Source organism: Mauremys mutica, chromosome 24, assembly GCF_020497125.1.
Source record: "Mauremys mutica isolate MM-2020 ecotype Southern chromosome 24, ASM2049712v1, whole genome shotgun sequence".
Lineage (NCBI taxonomy): Eukaryota > Metazoa > Chordata > Testudines > Geoemydidae > Mauremys > Mauremys mutica.
This window is the reverse complement of record NC_059095.1, coordinates 5,881,763-5,897,321: the sequence shown is the minus strand read 5'-3', so window position 1 is coordinate 5,897,321 and position 15,559 is coordinate 5,881,763. Positions and strand designations below refer to the sequence as shown.

Below are 15,559 nucleotides of genomic sequence, written 5' to 3'. Positions count from 1 at the left end.
CCCCAATGTGTGTCTGTCCCGTCCGCTCCACTCGGGAGGAGGGAGTTCAACCACCGGTGGGAAAGGGCTGCTGCCGGAGCTGGCGACAGCTGGATCCGCTGTCCCTGCCCGGCCCCCGGTGTCTGATGCGGGGAGCTAAGCTGAGCCGCTCCTGAGAGTGAAACGCAAAGCAGCTTGGCTGAGAGAACCCCAGATCTGTGCGTTCTCGTGGCTCAGACCTGAGGCTAAAACCCTTTGTGATGCATCACGTCTTAAACCTAGGCATGGGCACGAGAGAGGAAGGGCGGCTCGGCTAGCCCCTGGGAGACCCGTGTCCAATTCTCTGCTCTGCCCCAGGCTTCCTTGGGCGAGTCACTGAAGGCCGAGTGCTCCTAAATCACGAGGCGCCTAAATCCCTTTGCGGGTCTGAGCCCCCATCTGTGAAATGGGGTGAACAGCCGTCCCCGTGCCTTAACAACTGTGAGGTGCACCCGAGATGCAACCCTTGGGTGTGAGACCCAAGCCAGTCTGAGGTCCTGGTCCATGTGGCCAGGCACCTGTGTGGAGCCGGCTGGGGGCCTCAGTCATACCCAGTGATCGCCCCAGACAGCCTGGCCCAGGTCTTATCCTCTGAGTTCTGCAGGATGCAGGCTCCTTGAAACCCCTGTGCCTGCACCGTGGTCCCCTCCTCTCCTCTTCTATCCTGCTCAGGTCTCCTCCCAAAGTGACTCGCCATGTGGCTGGCTGCTGCCCCATCAACCGGCTCCCAACTGCTCTTTAGCAAACGGCAAGCCCAAGGGTGCCCATTCCTGTGGGCGTGGGTCCGTTTGTCGCCCTCATTGACAAAATTGTGCTAATTACCTGTCCACGTGCTTGGCAAATGCGACCTCATTCTCGCAGAGCCCTGGCAAGGCAGGAGATGCTGTTATCCCTGTGGGGGGGGGGGAGGGGGAAACTGAGGCAGGCTAGTGGCCACACTCCGGAAAGTGGTATATGGTTTTAGTGCCCGACCTGAGGGGCTGATTTTCAGGGCACCTGCAACTCCTGGCGACTTCCGCTGCAGCAGGGGCAGCTCAGTGCAATGCCTTAAAATCAGGCCCTTGCTCGAGCTGGATTCCCAAATGAAAGGTGGTGGTGGAAAGTGGTGGCTGAAATGCTGTGCCCCAGGTCTCCAAAGTGTATGTGTGGGGGGGCACTGTTGCATTACAACGGGGGATCCCAGCACCCCAGGGTCTGCTCACACTGCTGGCCCCTGCCTCACGCTCAGGTTAAAACTTGTGTGCAGCCTGCCTCCCGGAGGGTGGCCGGTAATGCTGCGGGCTCTGCATTTCTAGGTAGGTAAGTGCTGAGCCGTTAACCATCCCTAACGGGGCAGTAACGTAAGATCTGTCTGTGAAAGGTGCAGATTTCGGATGGTCTCAGGTTAGGTTGACAGTTACGGTGCTCAGGGGTGAGGAAAATCCATCACTTGGGGCAGTTGTGTGGTGATAGCACGACCTCCTTTATCGCTATCGGTTGCGTCTACACTACTGGGTTATGCCAGCATAGCAAAGAGCTGCTTCCTTGCCTCCCGAGACCTGCTACAATGAGCCCCAGCCCCCAGCCTGGTGTGGGAGGGGAAATTCGGTCCCCTGGCTTTTTCCACCCTGTTCCAATGATCTGGCAGAGGGAGCTTTGCTATGGGATTAACTTGCTGGGACTTGTACCCAGCTTGCTAACCGCAGCCCGTGGGGGCTCCTAACTGCCCTGAGGGGGGAAATCTGGCTCTGAATTTTGCACCATCTCTGCTGTCAATGAGGCTGGTACTCAGATGGCATCATTTTCTCCCCTCCCCCTCCCCCACCTGCCCTGGCTGTGAGCACCGGTCCCTGGCTGCAGGGGTGGGGGAAGGAGAGGAAAGGGTCGGCCTGGTGTTTGGGTGAATGGGCTGCTCTGATTTGGGGAGGGCCAAGACTGACGCCGCCTGGTGCCAGGCCTAAGGGGTGAAAAGCGCGTTAGAATGGGGCTGGGAGTGGGGGGAGATCTGAGTGCTGTTCTGGGTGGTCATGGAGGGGGTAAATCCATCCCTAGCGTAACTCAAATGGAGTCATTGGAGTAGTTGTTAGTAGCACAGCAGCGATGTGACTCCCCGGACTGGGGCACCTGGAGTCTATTCCTGCTGGCTGACCTTTGGCGAGTCACGTCTCCCCGTGCCTCAGTTTCTCCATCCATACAATGGGAGTAACGACCCTCCTTTGTAAAGTGCTGTGAGATCTGTGGGTGGGAAGTGTGAGGTGGTGTCATTACTGAGGCCCGGTACAAACATACAGGGAGATATGATGCTTGCAGCCTAGTGTTACCCCAGAGACCGATGTATTTAATCCTGTGCTGCCCACACACCTTTAATCCATCAGGAGCCCAGGGTACTGGAAGGGGAAGTGGCCACAAGAGAGAGCACTTCTTCCATAAACCCTGCGATTCATCCCTTCCAGGCAGCCGAGTTTACAGGCTGGAGAGGGAGGCAGGGTGGCCTAGTGGCTGAGACTCAGGACACCCGGGCTCTGTTTCAGGCTCTGCCACTGGGCAGCCGGGTGGCCTTGGGCAAGTCCCTTCCTGCTCCGTGCCTCGGTTTCCCCATCTGTAAAATGGGGATAATGATACCGCCCGCACTTTGAGGTCTGCTGAGGAGAGCTAGGGATCGTTGTTATTAAAGCTTTGCTGGATCGGAGCCCAAGAACAGGAAGAATAAACGCAAAGCACATGTAGCGAGACTGTGGCAGTGTAGAAAAAGGAGGCAGGGGAAGGCCAGGTCCCTAAAATAACTGCAGGCTCCTGCCGGGAATAGAGAGAGTTTTCAGACGAACAGATGCCAGTGAAAAGATGGGCCTCCCCCAACGGCCGGTGGCTGGAGAGTTACTGCTCTTATTCATGAAAAGCAGAATCCAGCATAGTCCAGCGATGGACATAGTAACAATGCCGCTCATGTCAAAGGAGTCTGTTCCCCCGTCGGCCCAAGCGGTTCGCCAGTGTTCCCATAATGAAAGAGCTCCGGTGTCTTTAATGTCCAAGCGGAATCTCTGCGCTTTAAAGTCTCCTGTTCAAGATCCGCTCACGGCATGCTGCGCGGAAGTGAATTTATTCCCCTTCAAAATGTGCCTGGCTCGGATCACCCAGCTGGGATTTGAACCCATGGTTCCTGAGCGTCTAGGAATCTCAAAGCGGATGCTGCTTTTGCGAAGCAGCCCTGTCTTGGCTCATTAGCATCGTGAGCAGCTGTGACTCAGAACCCACGTGAAATGGCAATAACAAGCAAGAGGCGAGGGGTGTGTGTCTGTGTTTGTCAGAGACCAGCATTGCTAGTGGGCATATGGAGACAGTAGAAATCGTCACTGCGGGCAGCTAAATACTCCCTAGCTCTTTAGCTGGGTGGCTGCAGGCTAGCAAGGCACCCGTTTACCCATGTTGTGTGACCCCCTGATTCTGGTCCTGCGTGTGAGGGGGGGTCGGGGAGAGGGCGAGAAGGGGCAGAAGGAAAGCAGCCCTCTCGGTTAACATGCAGCAGGTGATTCCTGAGCCTCGGCTCCTTAATGCCAGACAGCTGGGCCTGGAGCCGTGCGGAGCTTTGCTGCCAGTGCCCTGCGGAGCTTGCCCGGTGTCAGTTGCAAGCTCCCAGCTCAGCCCAGGTTCGGGAACCCTTGGAGAACACGAGATTTGGCTTGGAATCCGGTGACACACGAGGGTGATGAGCCCGACACTCTGGGACGGGGGTTGCAAATCTCCCAGGTCAGAGTGGAGTGAAAGGCCCCAATCAAACCCTGCAACTCACCTCCGCTAGGGAAGCTGCTCCCATGCGCCCGGTACAGGGCATTGCTTTGCAGCTCCCCTGGAGGTGGGCTGGGGCAGGCTGGGGCAGCAGCGGGAGGACTGGCTGGCCCTGGGCACCGCGGTCTAACGCCGTTTGTTTCCCCCGGCAGATCTTCCACATGACCTACGACCTGGCCAGCGCGGTGATGAGGATCATTAACCTCATCGGCATGATGCTGCTGCTGTGTCACTGGGACGGCTGCCTCCAGTTCCTCGTGCCCATGCTCCAGGACTTCCCCAGCAACTGCTGGGTCTCCATCAACGGCATGGTGGTGAGTGCCGGGGGAGAGCCGCCTCCTGCTCGGGGGGGTGAGCGACCAGAGCTAGAACATGGCACTGAGGACCCTTCCCCGGCCAGGGCAGGCCGGTCCCCGGTTCCCCTGGGGCTGGGTTGGAGATGAATCCCCCAGCCTTATGCCTTCTGCCTAAAATGTCCTTTGGTCGGTTTCATCCCGTGACTTCTGGCCAGCGCCCCCCCCAGTGGCTCCTCTCCCTGCCTGGGGTTTAACCCCGCCCATGGGTGTAGGTGGGTATGTCCTGCCCCCCTCGCTTAGCCAGCCTAGGTCTGCCCAGTCCTGCAGCCCCTGCAAACCTCTTCATTGTGTCCGAAGCCTTTTTATCCTGAGCTCCCTCCGCTTTCGCCCCGCGTTCTGGCGCCGAGGGGCGCTGCGCACAGGCATCTGGGTGCTGGGAGCTGGATCTTCTGAAGCCAAGACCCATTCAGAACCCCTCTCCTCCCTGCTAAGGCGATGGGCAGAGACTCACCTTCTGCCATCCCTGCCCCCTTCTGGCAACTCCACATGGCAGAGTCTCAAACCTCCCGGAGGACGCTCCCTCCCCACTGCTGTGGGGGCAGCTCCCGGAGCACCACAGGAGTCCTGGCTGCGATCTGTGGGGCAGGTGACGGTTAGCTGGGACCCACCCCCAGGCAGCAGGTGCAGCGGGGAGCGGAGCCCGTCTCCTGGCTGAGCTGTGCTGAGGGAGGCAGGAGGCTACGTCTCGCTGGGATCTCATGGACACAGGGACAGGGCTTGTTCCTCTCTTTTACTGGTGCGTCATTAGCCAAAGGGGCTGGAAGCCAGATCAGTGGTATGAGGCCGGGCACTGTCTCGCTGGCAGAGAGCTTCAGGGGAGCTGAGCAGTAGCAGGCAGAGCGGAGATGTTGTGGCATCTCTCTGCTTCCTCCCCTTCCCCCTCCCCCACTTTCTCCTCCATTTCTCATTTAGCAACAAAACTGCTATTAATAAATAATGGGATGAGCTTTTAATTGCACTATCGCGGCCCTGCAGCAGCGTCATTAACAGAGCTCCCCCCTCCCTCCTCACAATTCCCTTCCTCTCTTTCCATCTACCCGCGTTCGCCAGCCTGCAGCTCCTCCTCTCTGTCTCCTTGTGTTTTCCTCTCTCCAGCTGGGTCTTTCTCCCCTGTCCTCTCTTGCCTTCCTCTTTTTCTGATTGTTTCCTTCCCTTTCTTCCTGCCTTCTCTGTTTACTTCCTCCTCTTTCATTCCTCCGTGTCTTTCTGTTTTTCCTTCTCTCTCCCCTCCACCCCCACGTTCCTTGCAATGACTGAGACACAAGAAAAGCTTTTCCAACCCAAGCAGGAGTTCGAGGGAGGGGAAGGTGTTTCCTTAGCAGGATCCATGACCTTGAGGATCGACCTGAAACCGAAACCCAACAGCACAACAAGCCCTGTGTGTGACTTGGGGCGTATCACGTGTGTGAGTGTCATGCCCTGTCTGTGGTATTGAGGGGGGAGTACACGCCTCTGTGTGTGTTGTGCAGTGGGATTGTGAGGCACGTGAATTTCTGCATATGAATGTGAGTGCACATAGGATTCCACCCTGCAGTCCGGAGACAAACGTTTGGGTGTGTGCAGAGATGCTGGCTGGCCAATGGCACTAGCGGTTGTTAGATGTATTCCTGTAACACCTAGATTGGAAAGCAGTTGAACACCATCCAAGGGGAGCATCGCCGAATGATCAAAAACGTCTAATGGTTTGAATTCAAGTCAAATGAAGAGCTCCATCTTCTAGCTAAACAGGTCCCGCTCTCTCCAACTGTCACCTAGCACCCTCAGGTGGTACGGCCGTTTGCGCCGAATGCCTATCAACTTCCCGGTGAGAACCACCTTGGACTTTTACCTAATGCAAGAAGGATGGAAAAGGCCCCACGGAAGACCTGAAACACAATGGCTGGATGGTGTTGATAGACACCTGTCCAGCACAGTCATCCTACCTCATCACTTGCCAGACTGGGCGTAGGACAGAACATCATGGAGGCACATAACACGTTCAGTGGCCCCTATGCTGTCCACGACAGCGTGAGAATTAACAAGAGGCCCAACCGAGGTCGGGGCCCAGTTGGTCAAGGGCAGTTTTGCCGTTGCCTCTGATGCATTTCGGGTGTTCGGAAAGTCCAGTGACCAGCAGCAAGATAACGCCAGGTCATCATGGGTTGAAGGTTAGGGCGCTAGTGGCTGCCATAAGGGGAAAGTGCGCCCATGTGGAAGACGGAGCTGTCTGGGGTCTGGTTTGAGACTGTGGGACGAATTCCTCCAGGAAACGAGGACCATCCCAACCTCCCCACCTTCTACTCCAAGTGTTCTTTGACCTGCCTTCTCTGACATCAGCATGGAGCAACCTGTGGATTAAAATATCCAAACCAAGACACTCCCATGCACACTGCTCCCCCGGGGGAGAGGAGGAGAGAACAAACCACATGGGACAGATGCTAGCCCAGTTGCTTAATGCCCCATTGGAAGGGGCTGAGATACTACGTTCATGAGCACAGGGTAAGACTCTAGTGAGAACAGAATAGACTACGCAAGGCGAGGTAAGGCTGGCTCCGGGTTCCAGGTTCCATTACAGTGAATGGGATGAAGTGCATGCAGTCTGGGGGCTGGGAGTCAGGACTCCTGGGTTCTTTTTCCAGCTCTGTCATTGACTTGCTGTGTCACCTTGGGCAAGTCGCTTGTCCTCTCTGTGGCACTGTGTAATCACACAAAAAAGGAATATAATGCTTTCCTGTCTTCGAGGGGATCTCTCTATCCTTCATGGTCCCATCACAGATGTAGGTACCGGCAGCAGTCATTTGGTGCAAGGCTTTAATTCCACGTACGTCTCCTCGTAGAGGAGTGCACTAATTGAGCATCACACCGCTCTGTGAAGCAGGTCAGGTGTTCTGCCTGTTTTACAGAGAGGGAAACTGAGGCACAGAGCTGGGTGTGGAACTCAGGAATGGCTGCCTCCCAAACCTGTGCTCTGACCATTACAACACACCTTCCCCAGAGCAGCATTACTGGTGTCCGCTTACGGGTGTCCATGTACGTCCCCCTTTCCTCACACACCGGTAGCTTTTCATTTCTTGCCTTCTCTCTCTCTCTCCTGCCACACAAGCTGAGTATCCCAGCACAAGTACTTTAATAAACTCGGTTCTTTCCAGACTGTCTGAGCTCATTTCCATCACTGGGACCCGCATGCCTCCCTCCCAATCAAACTGGCTTCTGTTAGCTCCTCATCCATCAGTAGGATTTGGCAGAGTCCCAGGTGACTGACAGATGATCTAAACCTGCCTTTGTCACGTCGGCCTGGTTCTGGGAGCCAGGTGACAGGCAGAGTAAAGACACAACGCTCCCAAGCCAGGGGTGGATCTGTGTGGGGGAGACAGAGAGACAGGAGATTGGGAACCGGCTGTTGTGTATTTGGTTGTCATGGGTTTTGTTACTATGGCAACTGAGTTAGACTATTAAGGGATAGCTCAGCCGGTTTCAACCGGCTGAGTGAGCTCTCTGTTCCTGTAAATAAAATGGAGGTTTTGGTTAGCTGTCTGCTCTCTGGCCTCAAGTGATTGCTTCCTACACCAGCTGCCCCAAGGATATAACACTGGCGACGAGGGTGGGATCCTGGTGCTGCTCCAGTAACAGAAGGAAGTAGAAGTCAAGGTAAAGACCAAACAAAGAAAAAAAGCTGCTTGTTTGCACTGACTGTGAAAGTGAAACTAAAAATCATGGCTACTCTGACCAGGCCCCTGGAGCCTTTTGATGAGAATACAGAGCAGTGGCATGTGTATACTGAGCGTTTTGAGCTTTTTGGTATTGCAAATGACATTACAGAAGCGAAGAAGGTGCCAATATTCTTAACTGTTGTAGGGGCTAAAACCTACTCTCTGCTACGCAGCTTACTACACCCTGTTAAGCCTGAGACTAAATCTTACAGTGACATTGTGGAAATCCTGGGGTCTCATTTCTCCCCAAAACCACTGGTAATTGTTGAAAGATATAGGTTCCACAAAAGAGACCAAAAGGAAGATGAAACAGTTGTACAATTTGTAGCCATTTTAAAAAAGCTAGCAGAACACTGTGAATTTAAAGAGATGTTAAATGATGCCCTGCGTGACAGGTTAGTGTGTGGCCTCTGCAGTGAAGCTATACGGAAGCGCCTACTGACAGAGGCTCAGCTTACCTTACAGAAGGCTGTTGATATTGCTGTCTCCATGGAACTGGCTACAAGGGAGGCACAATACATCGGTGCATCCCCTAGGGTGCAAAAAGTGTCACAAGAACTGACCCACAAAACGGTGCAGAGTCAAGAATGTTACCGCTGTGGTAAGCTGGGTCACCAGGCATCAGAATGCTGGTGTAAGGACCTGGTGTGTCGACACTGTGGCAAAAAGGGACACATTGAGTATGCCTGTAAACAAAAGAAAAAGAGGCCTGTGGTCTGGCCGACAAAAAGAGGAACCTTGCATACCCTAGAGCAGACCCAGGATGATCAAGGTGACACCTCCTCACAAGAGGTCTTTGGCAGCGGGCTCACATGAATACTGGGTAACCCCCTTATTGGAGGGCAAACCTATACGCATGGAACTAGACACCGGTGCAGCTGTCTCGCTGGTTCCTGAGACTGTGTATAAGGAAAAGCTACAGCATCTTCCACTTAAGGCAACAAAAACTGTTCTGAAGACGTATACAGGTGAAGCTGTGCCCATGTTGGGCACTATTGATGTTAAGGTGGAGCTCAATGGACAGGCGGCTAAATTGCCACTGTTTGTGGTGAGAGGTAACTATCCAGCCTTAATGGGTAGGTCTTGGCTTGGGAAGATTCAGCTGAACTGGGCAGAAGTGCACCGGATGACTAAAGAAGAAACCAGTCTAACCCCTATACTAAGGAAACATGCTGCTGTTTTTGGAGATGATTTGGGAAGTATGAAGGGAATCACTGTGACATTGAACATTAAACCTGACAGTCCACCAAAATATCTGAAAGCCCGAACTGTGCCATATGCCATCAGGCCAAAAGTTGAAGCAGACCTGGAGTGCCTGGTCACCAATGGAGTCCTAATACCAGTTACCCATAGCTCATGGGCCACTCCTATCGTTCCAATAGTGAAGAAAGATGGCTCTCTCCGGATTTGCGGTGATTTTAAAGTCACTGTCAACCCAGTGTTGTGTGCAGAGCAATACCCGCTTCCCCGCATCGATGACCTCTTCGCAGGCCTGGCTGGGGGACAAAAGTTCAGTAAGATTGATCTGAGTCAAGCATATTTACAGATGCACGTCGATGAAAAGTCCCAAGAACTGTTGACTATTGTGACTCATAAGGGGCTTTATCGATACTGTAGCCTACCCTTCGGAATCACATCGGCTCCCGCCCTGTTCCAGAGGGCTATGGACCAGATCTTGTGTGGCTTGTCAGGAGTTCAGTGCTATCTGGATGATATCCTGGTCACTGGAAGAAATGAAGAGGATCACTTAAAGAATTTAGAGGCTACCCTACAAAGACTGGAAGAGTATGGCCTACGAGTTCGCAAAGACAAGTGTGAATTCTTCAAGCCCTCTGTTGAATATTTGGGACACATCATCGATTCTGCAGGTCTTCATAAGGCCCCTGCAAAAGTTAAAGCTATTGTGGAGGCTCCCCCACCTCGAAATGTAAGCCAGCTACGCTCATTTCTAGGACTACTGAACTATTATGGAAAGTTCATCTCACAGTTAGCCACACTGCTAAAACCACTTCATGAGCTCCTTGGGCAGAACAAGGCCTGGAAGTGGACTGAAGCCTGTGATGTTGCATTTAACAAAGCTAAGGATGCATTGTTAAATTCTGAAGTTCTAACGCACTTTGATCCATCCTTACCCCTGCAATTGGCCTGCGATGCTTCCTCTTATGGAGTGGGAGCGGTCGTGTCACACATTATGCCTTCGGGAGAAGAAAGACCTATTGCTTTTGCTTCACGAAATCTAAGCAAAGCAGAAACTAACTACGCCCAAATCGAACGTGAGGCATTAGGAATTGTTTTTGGAATTAGGAAGTTTCATCAGTACCTGTTTGGGCGAAAGTTTACTCTTCTTACAGACCATCGACCTCTGACATTAATTTTTGGACCCTACACAGGCATTCCCCCATTAGCTGCTAGTCGTATGCAACGTTGGGCATTGATACTTTCTGCACACACATATGAAATCAAATATCAGAAATCCACTCTGCACGGCAATGCAGATGGCCTCTCAAGGTTGCCTTTACCGGTCAAACATCAAGATAGTGCCCAAAAGGAAATCTTCTACTTTGAACAGGTAGAGAATACACCCATCACTGCTACTCAGATAAAGAAGGCAACCCGCGTTGACCCAGTATTATCCCAAGTTATGGACCTGGTGATGCATGGAAAATCTCGACAAACCTCTCCGGTCTCACCCGACCTTGTTCCCTACATGTCCAGGTGGACGGAGTTATCGGTCCAATCTGGTTGTTTGTTGTGGGGGAGGCGTGTCATTATTCCACCACCCCTGAGATCACAGATGTTAGAACAGCTACATTCCGGTCACTGTGGAATAGTGCGCATGAAGGAAATTGCACGAAGCTATTTTTGGTGGCCTAGATTGGACAGTGCTATTGAAGAGAAGGCAAAAGCTTGTATGTCATGTCAGAGTGTAAGAAATGCACCCCAGTGGGCACCCCTACACCCATGGGACTGGCCTGAAAACCCGTGGCAACGTATTCACGTTGACTTTGCTGGCCCCCTTGAAGGAAGCATGTTCTTGGTGGCAGTAGATGCCCATTCTAAATGGCCAGAAGTCTCTATAATGCAGTCCACTACTGCAGAGAGTACTATTCAAAAACTACGAGGACTCTTTAGTCATTTTGGTCTGCCAGAACAACTTGTGAGCGACAACGGACCGCAGTTCGTCTCTCAGGAGTTTCAAAATTTTATGAAGGCAAATGGGATACACCACATCACGTCAGCACCATATCATCCGTCCACCAACGGATTAGCTGAAAGATTTGTGCAGACAATGAAAAACGCTTTGAAATCAGCAAAGGGACAACACTCCATTCAAAAGCGTCTGGATACCTTCTTACTTTCCTATAGAAACACACCTCATGCTACGACCCAGGCTTCCCCAGCCTTTCTAATGATGGGACGACAGCTGCGCACTTGCTTTGATCTGCTGAAACCTTCTGAACCCAGACAAACTGTGCAACATCAGCAGCAATATCAAGTAATCAGACGGGCACCCAGAGCAAAAGACCGAACCTTTAGCCCAGGGCAGCCAGTTTTGGCTCGGAATTATACTTCCAGAGCTAAATGGGTCCCGGCCACAGTCATCACTCAAACAGGACCTGTTTCCTATACAGTCCGGACTGCAGAGAATCTTACCTGGCGGTGACATGTAGATCAGCTGTTGCCAGGTCATGCCAGTCTTCAGGACCCATCTGCAGTTGAGGGGTCTGACTTCACCCCTCCTGGTGAGACACCGAATCATGAGTCACCTGTTCCTGACTGTTCTCCTCCATTACTGCCGGCAGCTGAGATACCCCTTTGCCCAGCACGAGCTGATACCACCTCCTCACCTATTCGTGCTGCGGACCCTGAGCCCCTAGTACTTTCGGGTGCAACAACACCAGAAGTTCGCCGTAATCCACCTAGAGACAGAAGGCCTCCTCATCGGCTGGATCTTTAGTTAGGGCGAACCCACGGTTATGGGGCAAAATAATCCCCAGGGTTTAGCCGGGAATGGAGGCAGTCTACCCTCCTTCTCTAGTTTAGTGTGTGTTTTATTTAGGGGATGTTCTTATTAGGGGGGGAGGAATATGTTGTGTATTTGGTTGTCATGGGTTTTGTTACTATGGCAACTGAGTTAGACTATTAAGGGATAGCTCAGCCGGTTTCAACCGGCTGAGTGAGCTCTCTGTTCCTGTAAATAAAATGGAGGTTTTGGTTAGCTGTCTGCTCTCTGGCCTCAAGTGATTGCTTCCTACACCGGCTGCCCCAAGGATATAACACCGGCCCCTGAACAAAAGGGTTCAGGTTTGTTAAAGGCCTCTGGAAAAATGTACTGAGTGTCTCTTTTGCAAGCAGGACTGTGCGTTTGGAGCCGGCTGCCTGCCCGTTGAGAGCACGGCCCATGGCTAAGATGCGGCTCCGCCAGCTGCTGATGCAAAGCAGTGCCCCCTGCTGGTGGAGTTCCATGGGCACCCAGGGACGCGGGCGTTCTCCTTCCAAGCTCTTGTCTTTATTTTGAACCTAAACATGTGACCTCTGAGGCTTGGTCAGTTGCATTTTGAAACGAATCATTACTCTCAGGGATGCGTGTGTGGCAATGCGATGCACAGATCTGTCTGTGTGTGAATGTGGGTGCTCATAGGATTCCACCCTGCTGCCCGGACACAAACACTGGGGCGTGTGCAGAGATGCTGGCTTGCCCCTGGGGAAGCGGGTGTATGGTAGAGCATGTGCATGGTAATTTGGGGGTGTCTGTGTATGCATGTGGTAACGGTTGTGTACATGTGTGGTGACTAAGCTGTGTATGCCAGTGCTAATTGTGTGAGAGTTGTTACTGCAATCTGTGTATAGATAGTGGGGTGTGCGCGTGTGGTTACAGTAACAGTGGGAGTTAAAGCTGCAGAGTGTGTGTGGATGGTGAGTGTGTGAGAGAGTTGTGATGGCAGTGTGGGTGTGACTGTGTGTGTGTATGTGTTCCCCAGCCAATCTGGAAGGGTTAGGAATGATCAGTGTGTTATTCCATTAACTGAGGAGGAGAATCCCGCCCCTCCCATGCAGCTGGGACTTGGGTTAGCACCTGGGGTCTGATCCTGCCATCTCGCGAGATGCTCTTCATGGGTGCCTGAGAGGATCAGGCCCTTGGCGTGGAAGGGAAGATGCTGCTCTGTGGGATGTAACTTGGACTTGGGGTGGAATTCGCAAAGGTATTTCGGTGCTTAAATTGCATTGAGATCGATGGGCGTTAGGCACCTAACGACCTTTGTGGATCCCCCTTGTAGTGGTGCCTAGACTTTGGGCTGCTCACCCTCTCTGTCCAGTCCTCCTCGCTATGCTCTGTCCCATTCCTCGGTCACCCAGAATAGTACAAGGCCCCATCTGTTTGTTCAAGCCTTTGGCTGACGCGGAATTGTGCTATTCCAGGCTGAAGTGTCATTTTCCGAAAGCTCCTGTTTGCTATTGAGCGTTGTTGACGGGTCGTTAATAAATTATGGATAATGTTTTAATTTTTGTAAAATGAGCTCGGGGATCCAGGCGTTTTCATAAACCCGTAAAAACAATCAGATAACTGAAACGGGGTGGGGGAGGGCAGGAGCGATTGTGCTTTGTTGCCATTGATACTATGAAAGAAGTGTAGCGAGGCGGCATTGTCTATGGGCACCGTCGGAAATACACCTCCAACTGCCTGTGTTTATTTCTTCGTGATGCTGTGTCAAAAATCATGTCTCCCGACGCCCCAGCAAGACTCTTGCGGAGTGGTTGTGTTTTAAAAGCTGGTCCCGAGGAAGATCGGAGCTGGATCTGAGCGCACGCGCACACACATACACACACACACACACACACACACACACGCACACCAGTTGTCTTTCATCAGCTGGTCTCAGGGTCTCTCTCTCTCTCTCACACTCACACACACACACACAGCAGTTGTCTTTTATCAGCTGGTCTCCAGGTCTCTCTCTCTCTCTCTCTCTCTCTCACACACACACACACACACACACACACACACACACAGCAGTTGTCTTTTATCAGCTGGTCTCCAGGTCTCTCTCACACACACACCTGCGCGCGCGCACACAGACACAGCAGTTGTCTTTTATCTGCTGGTCTCCAGGAAGCTGCGAGTTGGGTCTGAGCAGCTCCTTCCGCACACAACCACCCACGTGCGCGCACACACCGAGTGGTGCATTTGATGCGAGTTCTTTGTCGCTGCTGATGTCTTTGCAGAACAACTCGTGGAGCGAGCTGTACTCCTTCGCCTTGTTCATGTCCATGAGCCATATGCTGTGCATCGGGTACGGGAAGCAGGCCCCCGAGAGCATGACGGATATCTGGCTCACCATGCTCAGCATGATCGTCGGCGCTACCTGCTATGCCATGTTCATTGGCCACGCCACCGCCCTCATCCAGTCGCTGGACTCCTCCCGGCGCCAGTACCAGGAAAAGGTATGGAAGAGCGGCGTGTCCCGCCGAGTGGGGGGTTGTGGCTTGCGTCTGAGTGGGAAGCCGGGAAGATTTTTGACGCTGGAGATGGTGCAGGCCTGCGGGCTGCTGGGAAGCTGCGTGACTGCCCCGGGCGCTTTGGTTGGGGGTACTGGGATCATCGGAGGAGGATTCATGTTGATCGCAGAACAAGTGCTCTGCTGGGCCCGATCCTGTGAAGTGCTGCTGAGCACCTCCCGAGCTGGCTTCAAGGGGAGTCCAGGTTGTTCAGCATTGGCCCCAAAAGCACATGTTGGGGAGTGGGGGATGCTGTACCCTGGGGGCACTATCCACCCATGGAAATGGCCCATCGAGGCCCTGCTCACTTGATCCCAGGTCCTGGGAATTCTGAGAGAACAGGGATGTTCGCCCATGTGCCTGGGCTGAATTCCTTCTGCCCCCTGAAATCCCCCTCTGCAGTTTCAGCTGGGTACATTTTTTTCCCCCGTCATTTCCAGCCCTGACCTAAGCAGATGTTCAGCGCAGCTGTTAAACAGCTGCCCCATTCCACCCCAGAGGTGGCTGCATTGCATGGGGAGGCGAACTGAATCCCTAGGTGTCCTTTGTTCACCATTTCGGGATACAGGATATTATGTATTTTATTGCTGTGGCAGCAATATGTGCATGGAAGCAAACTGGGGCTTGGTCCTACTGCGCTGTGGATAGACTTTGATTCTCTTCAAGTCCACTGTAAATGAGTTCCAGGGAGCGACCCTTGTCTTCAGAGAACGTGCCAAGCGAGGGTTTTCATGACACTCAGACAACACCCTGCCTGAGGTAGAACTGAGTACCTCGGACAGGGAGACTTTCAAATCAGCGAGTCCAGGACCATGGACAGAGATAGTGTCTCCACTAGAATCAAGCGCTCAAGGGGGATTCAGACCTGCACACGGAGCCACAAGCCCCAGCCATCTTCAGAATCATGACCCCGGGTGCAGGAACTGAGCTGTTATATTAAGGGGGAGCCAGCGCCCTTATATTAACGGGGAGCCAAGAGGCGTGTTGGAACAGCACAATTGACCAGACACCCGAGGGATGCGACTCTTTTAATGAGCACAGAGCAGGCGCATCTCCCGTTATCTTTAAAACACAGGCATAACCCATGGAGACCTCAGATCCCAGTGTGCAATGGAGCATCCTGATCAAAGCCGGGGTCCACGCAAGATGAGCCAGGGCAGCCATGGGGTCTGTGCGCTGTACTGTCGTAGTGCAGGGGCGGGTGGAGCAGGCTGTGTGCCGGGCTCAAGGCAGCCC

At 53.0% G+C, this 15,559-nt stretch overlaps 1 protein-coding gene across 5 annotated transcripts in view; it reads left to right on the top strand.

The window, feature by feature from the left end:
- Window positions 1-15,559, top strand: part of HCN2 (hyperpolarization activated cyclic nucleotide gated potassium and sodium channel 2) — a 43,896-nt gene that overhangs the window by 19,806 nt on the left and 8,531 nt on the right. For all 5 annotated transcript variants that reach the window (XM_044998263.1, XM_044998260.1, XM_044998261.1 and 2 more), the window contains exons 3-4: window positions 3,933-4,094; window positions 14,051-14,269. In XM_044998263.1, coding sequence (XP_044854198.1) covers window positions 3,933-4,094; window positions 14,051-14,269 — 381 coding nt within the window. The remainder of the gene's footprint in view (window positions 1-3,932; window positions 4,095-14,050; window positions 14,270-15,559) is intronic.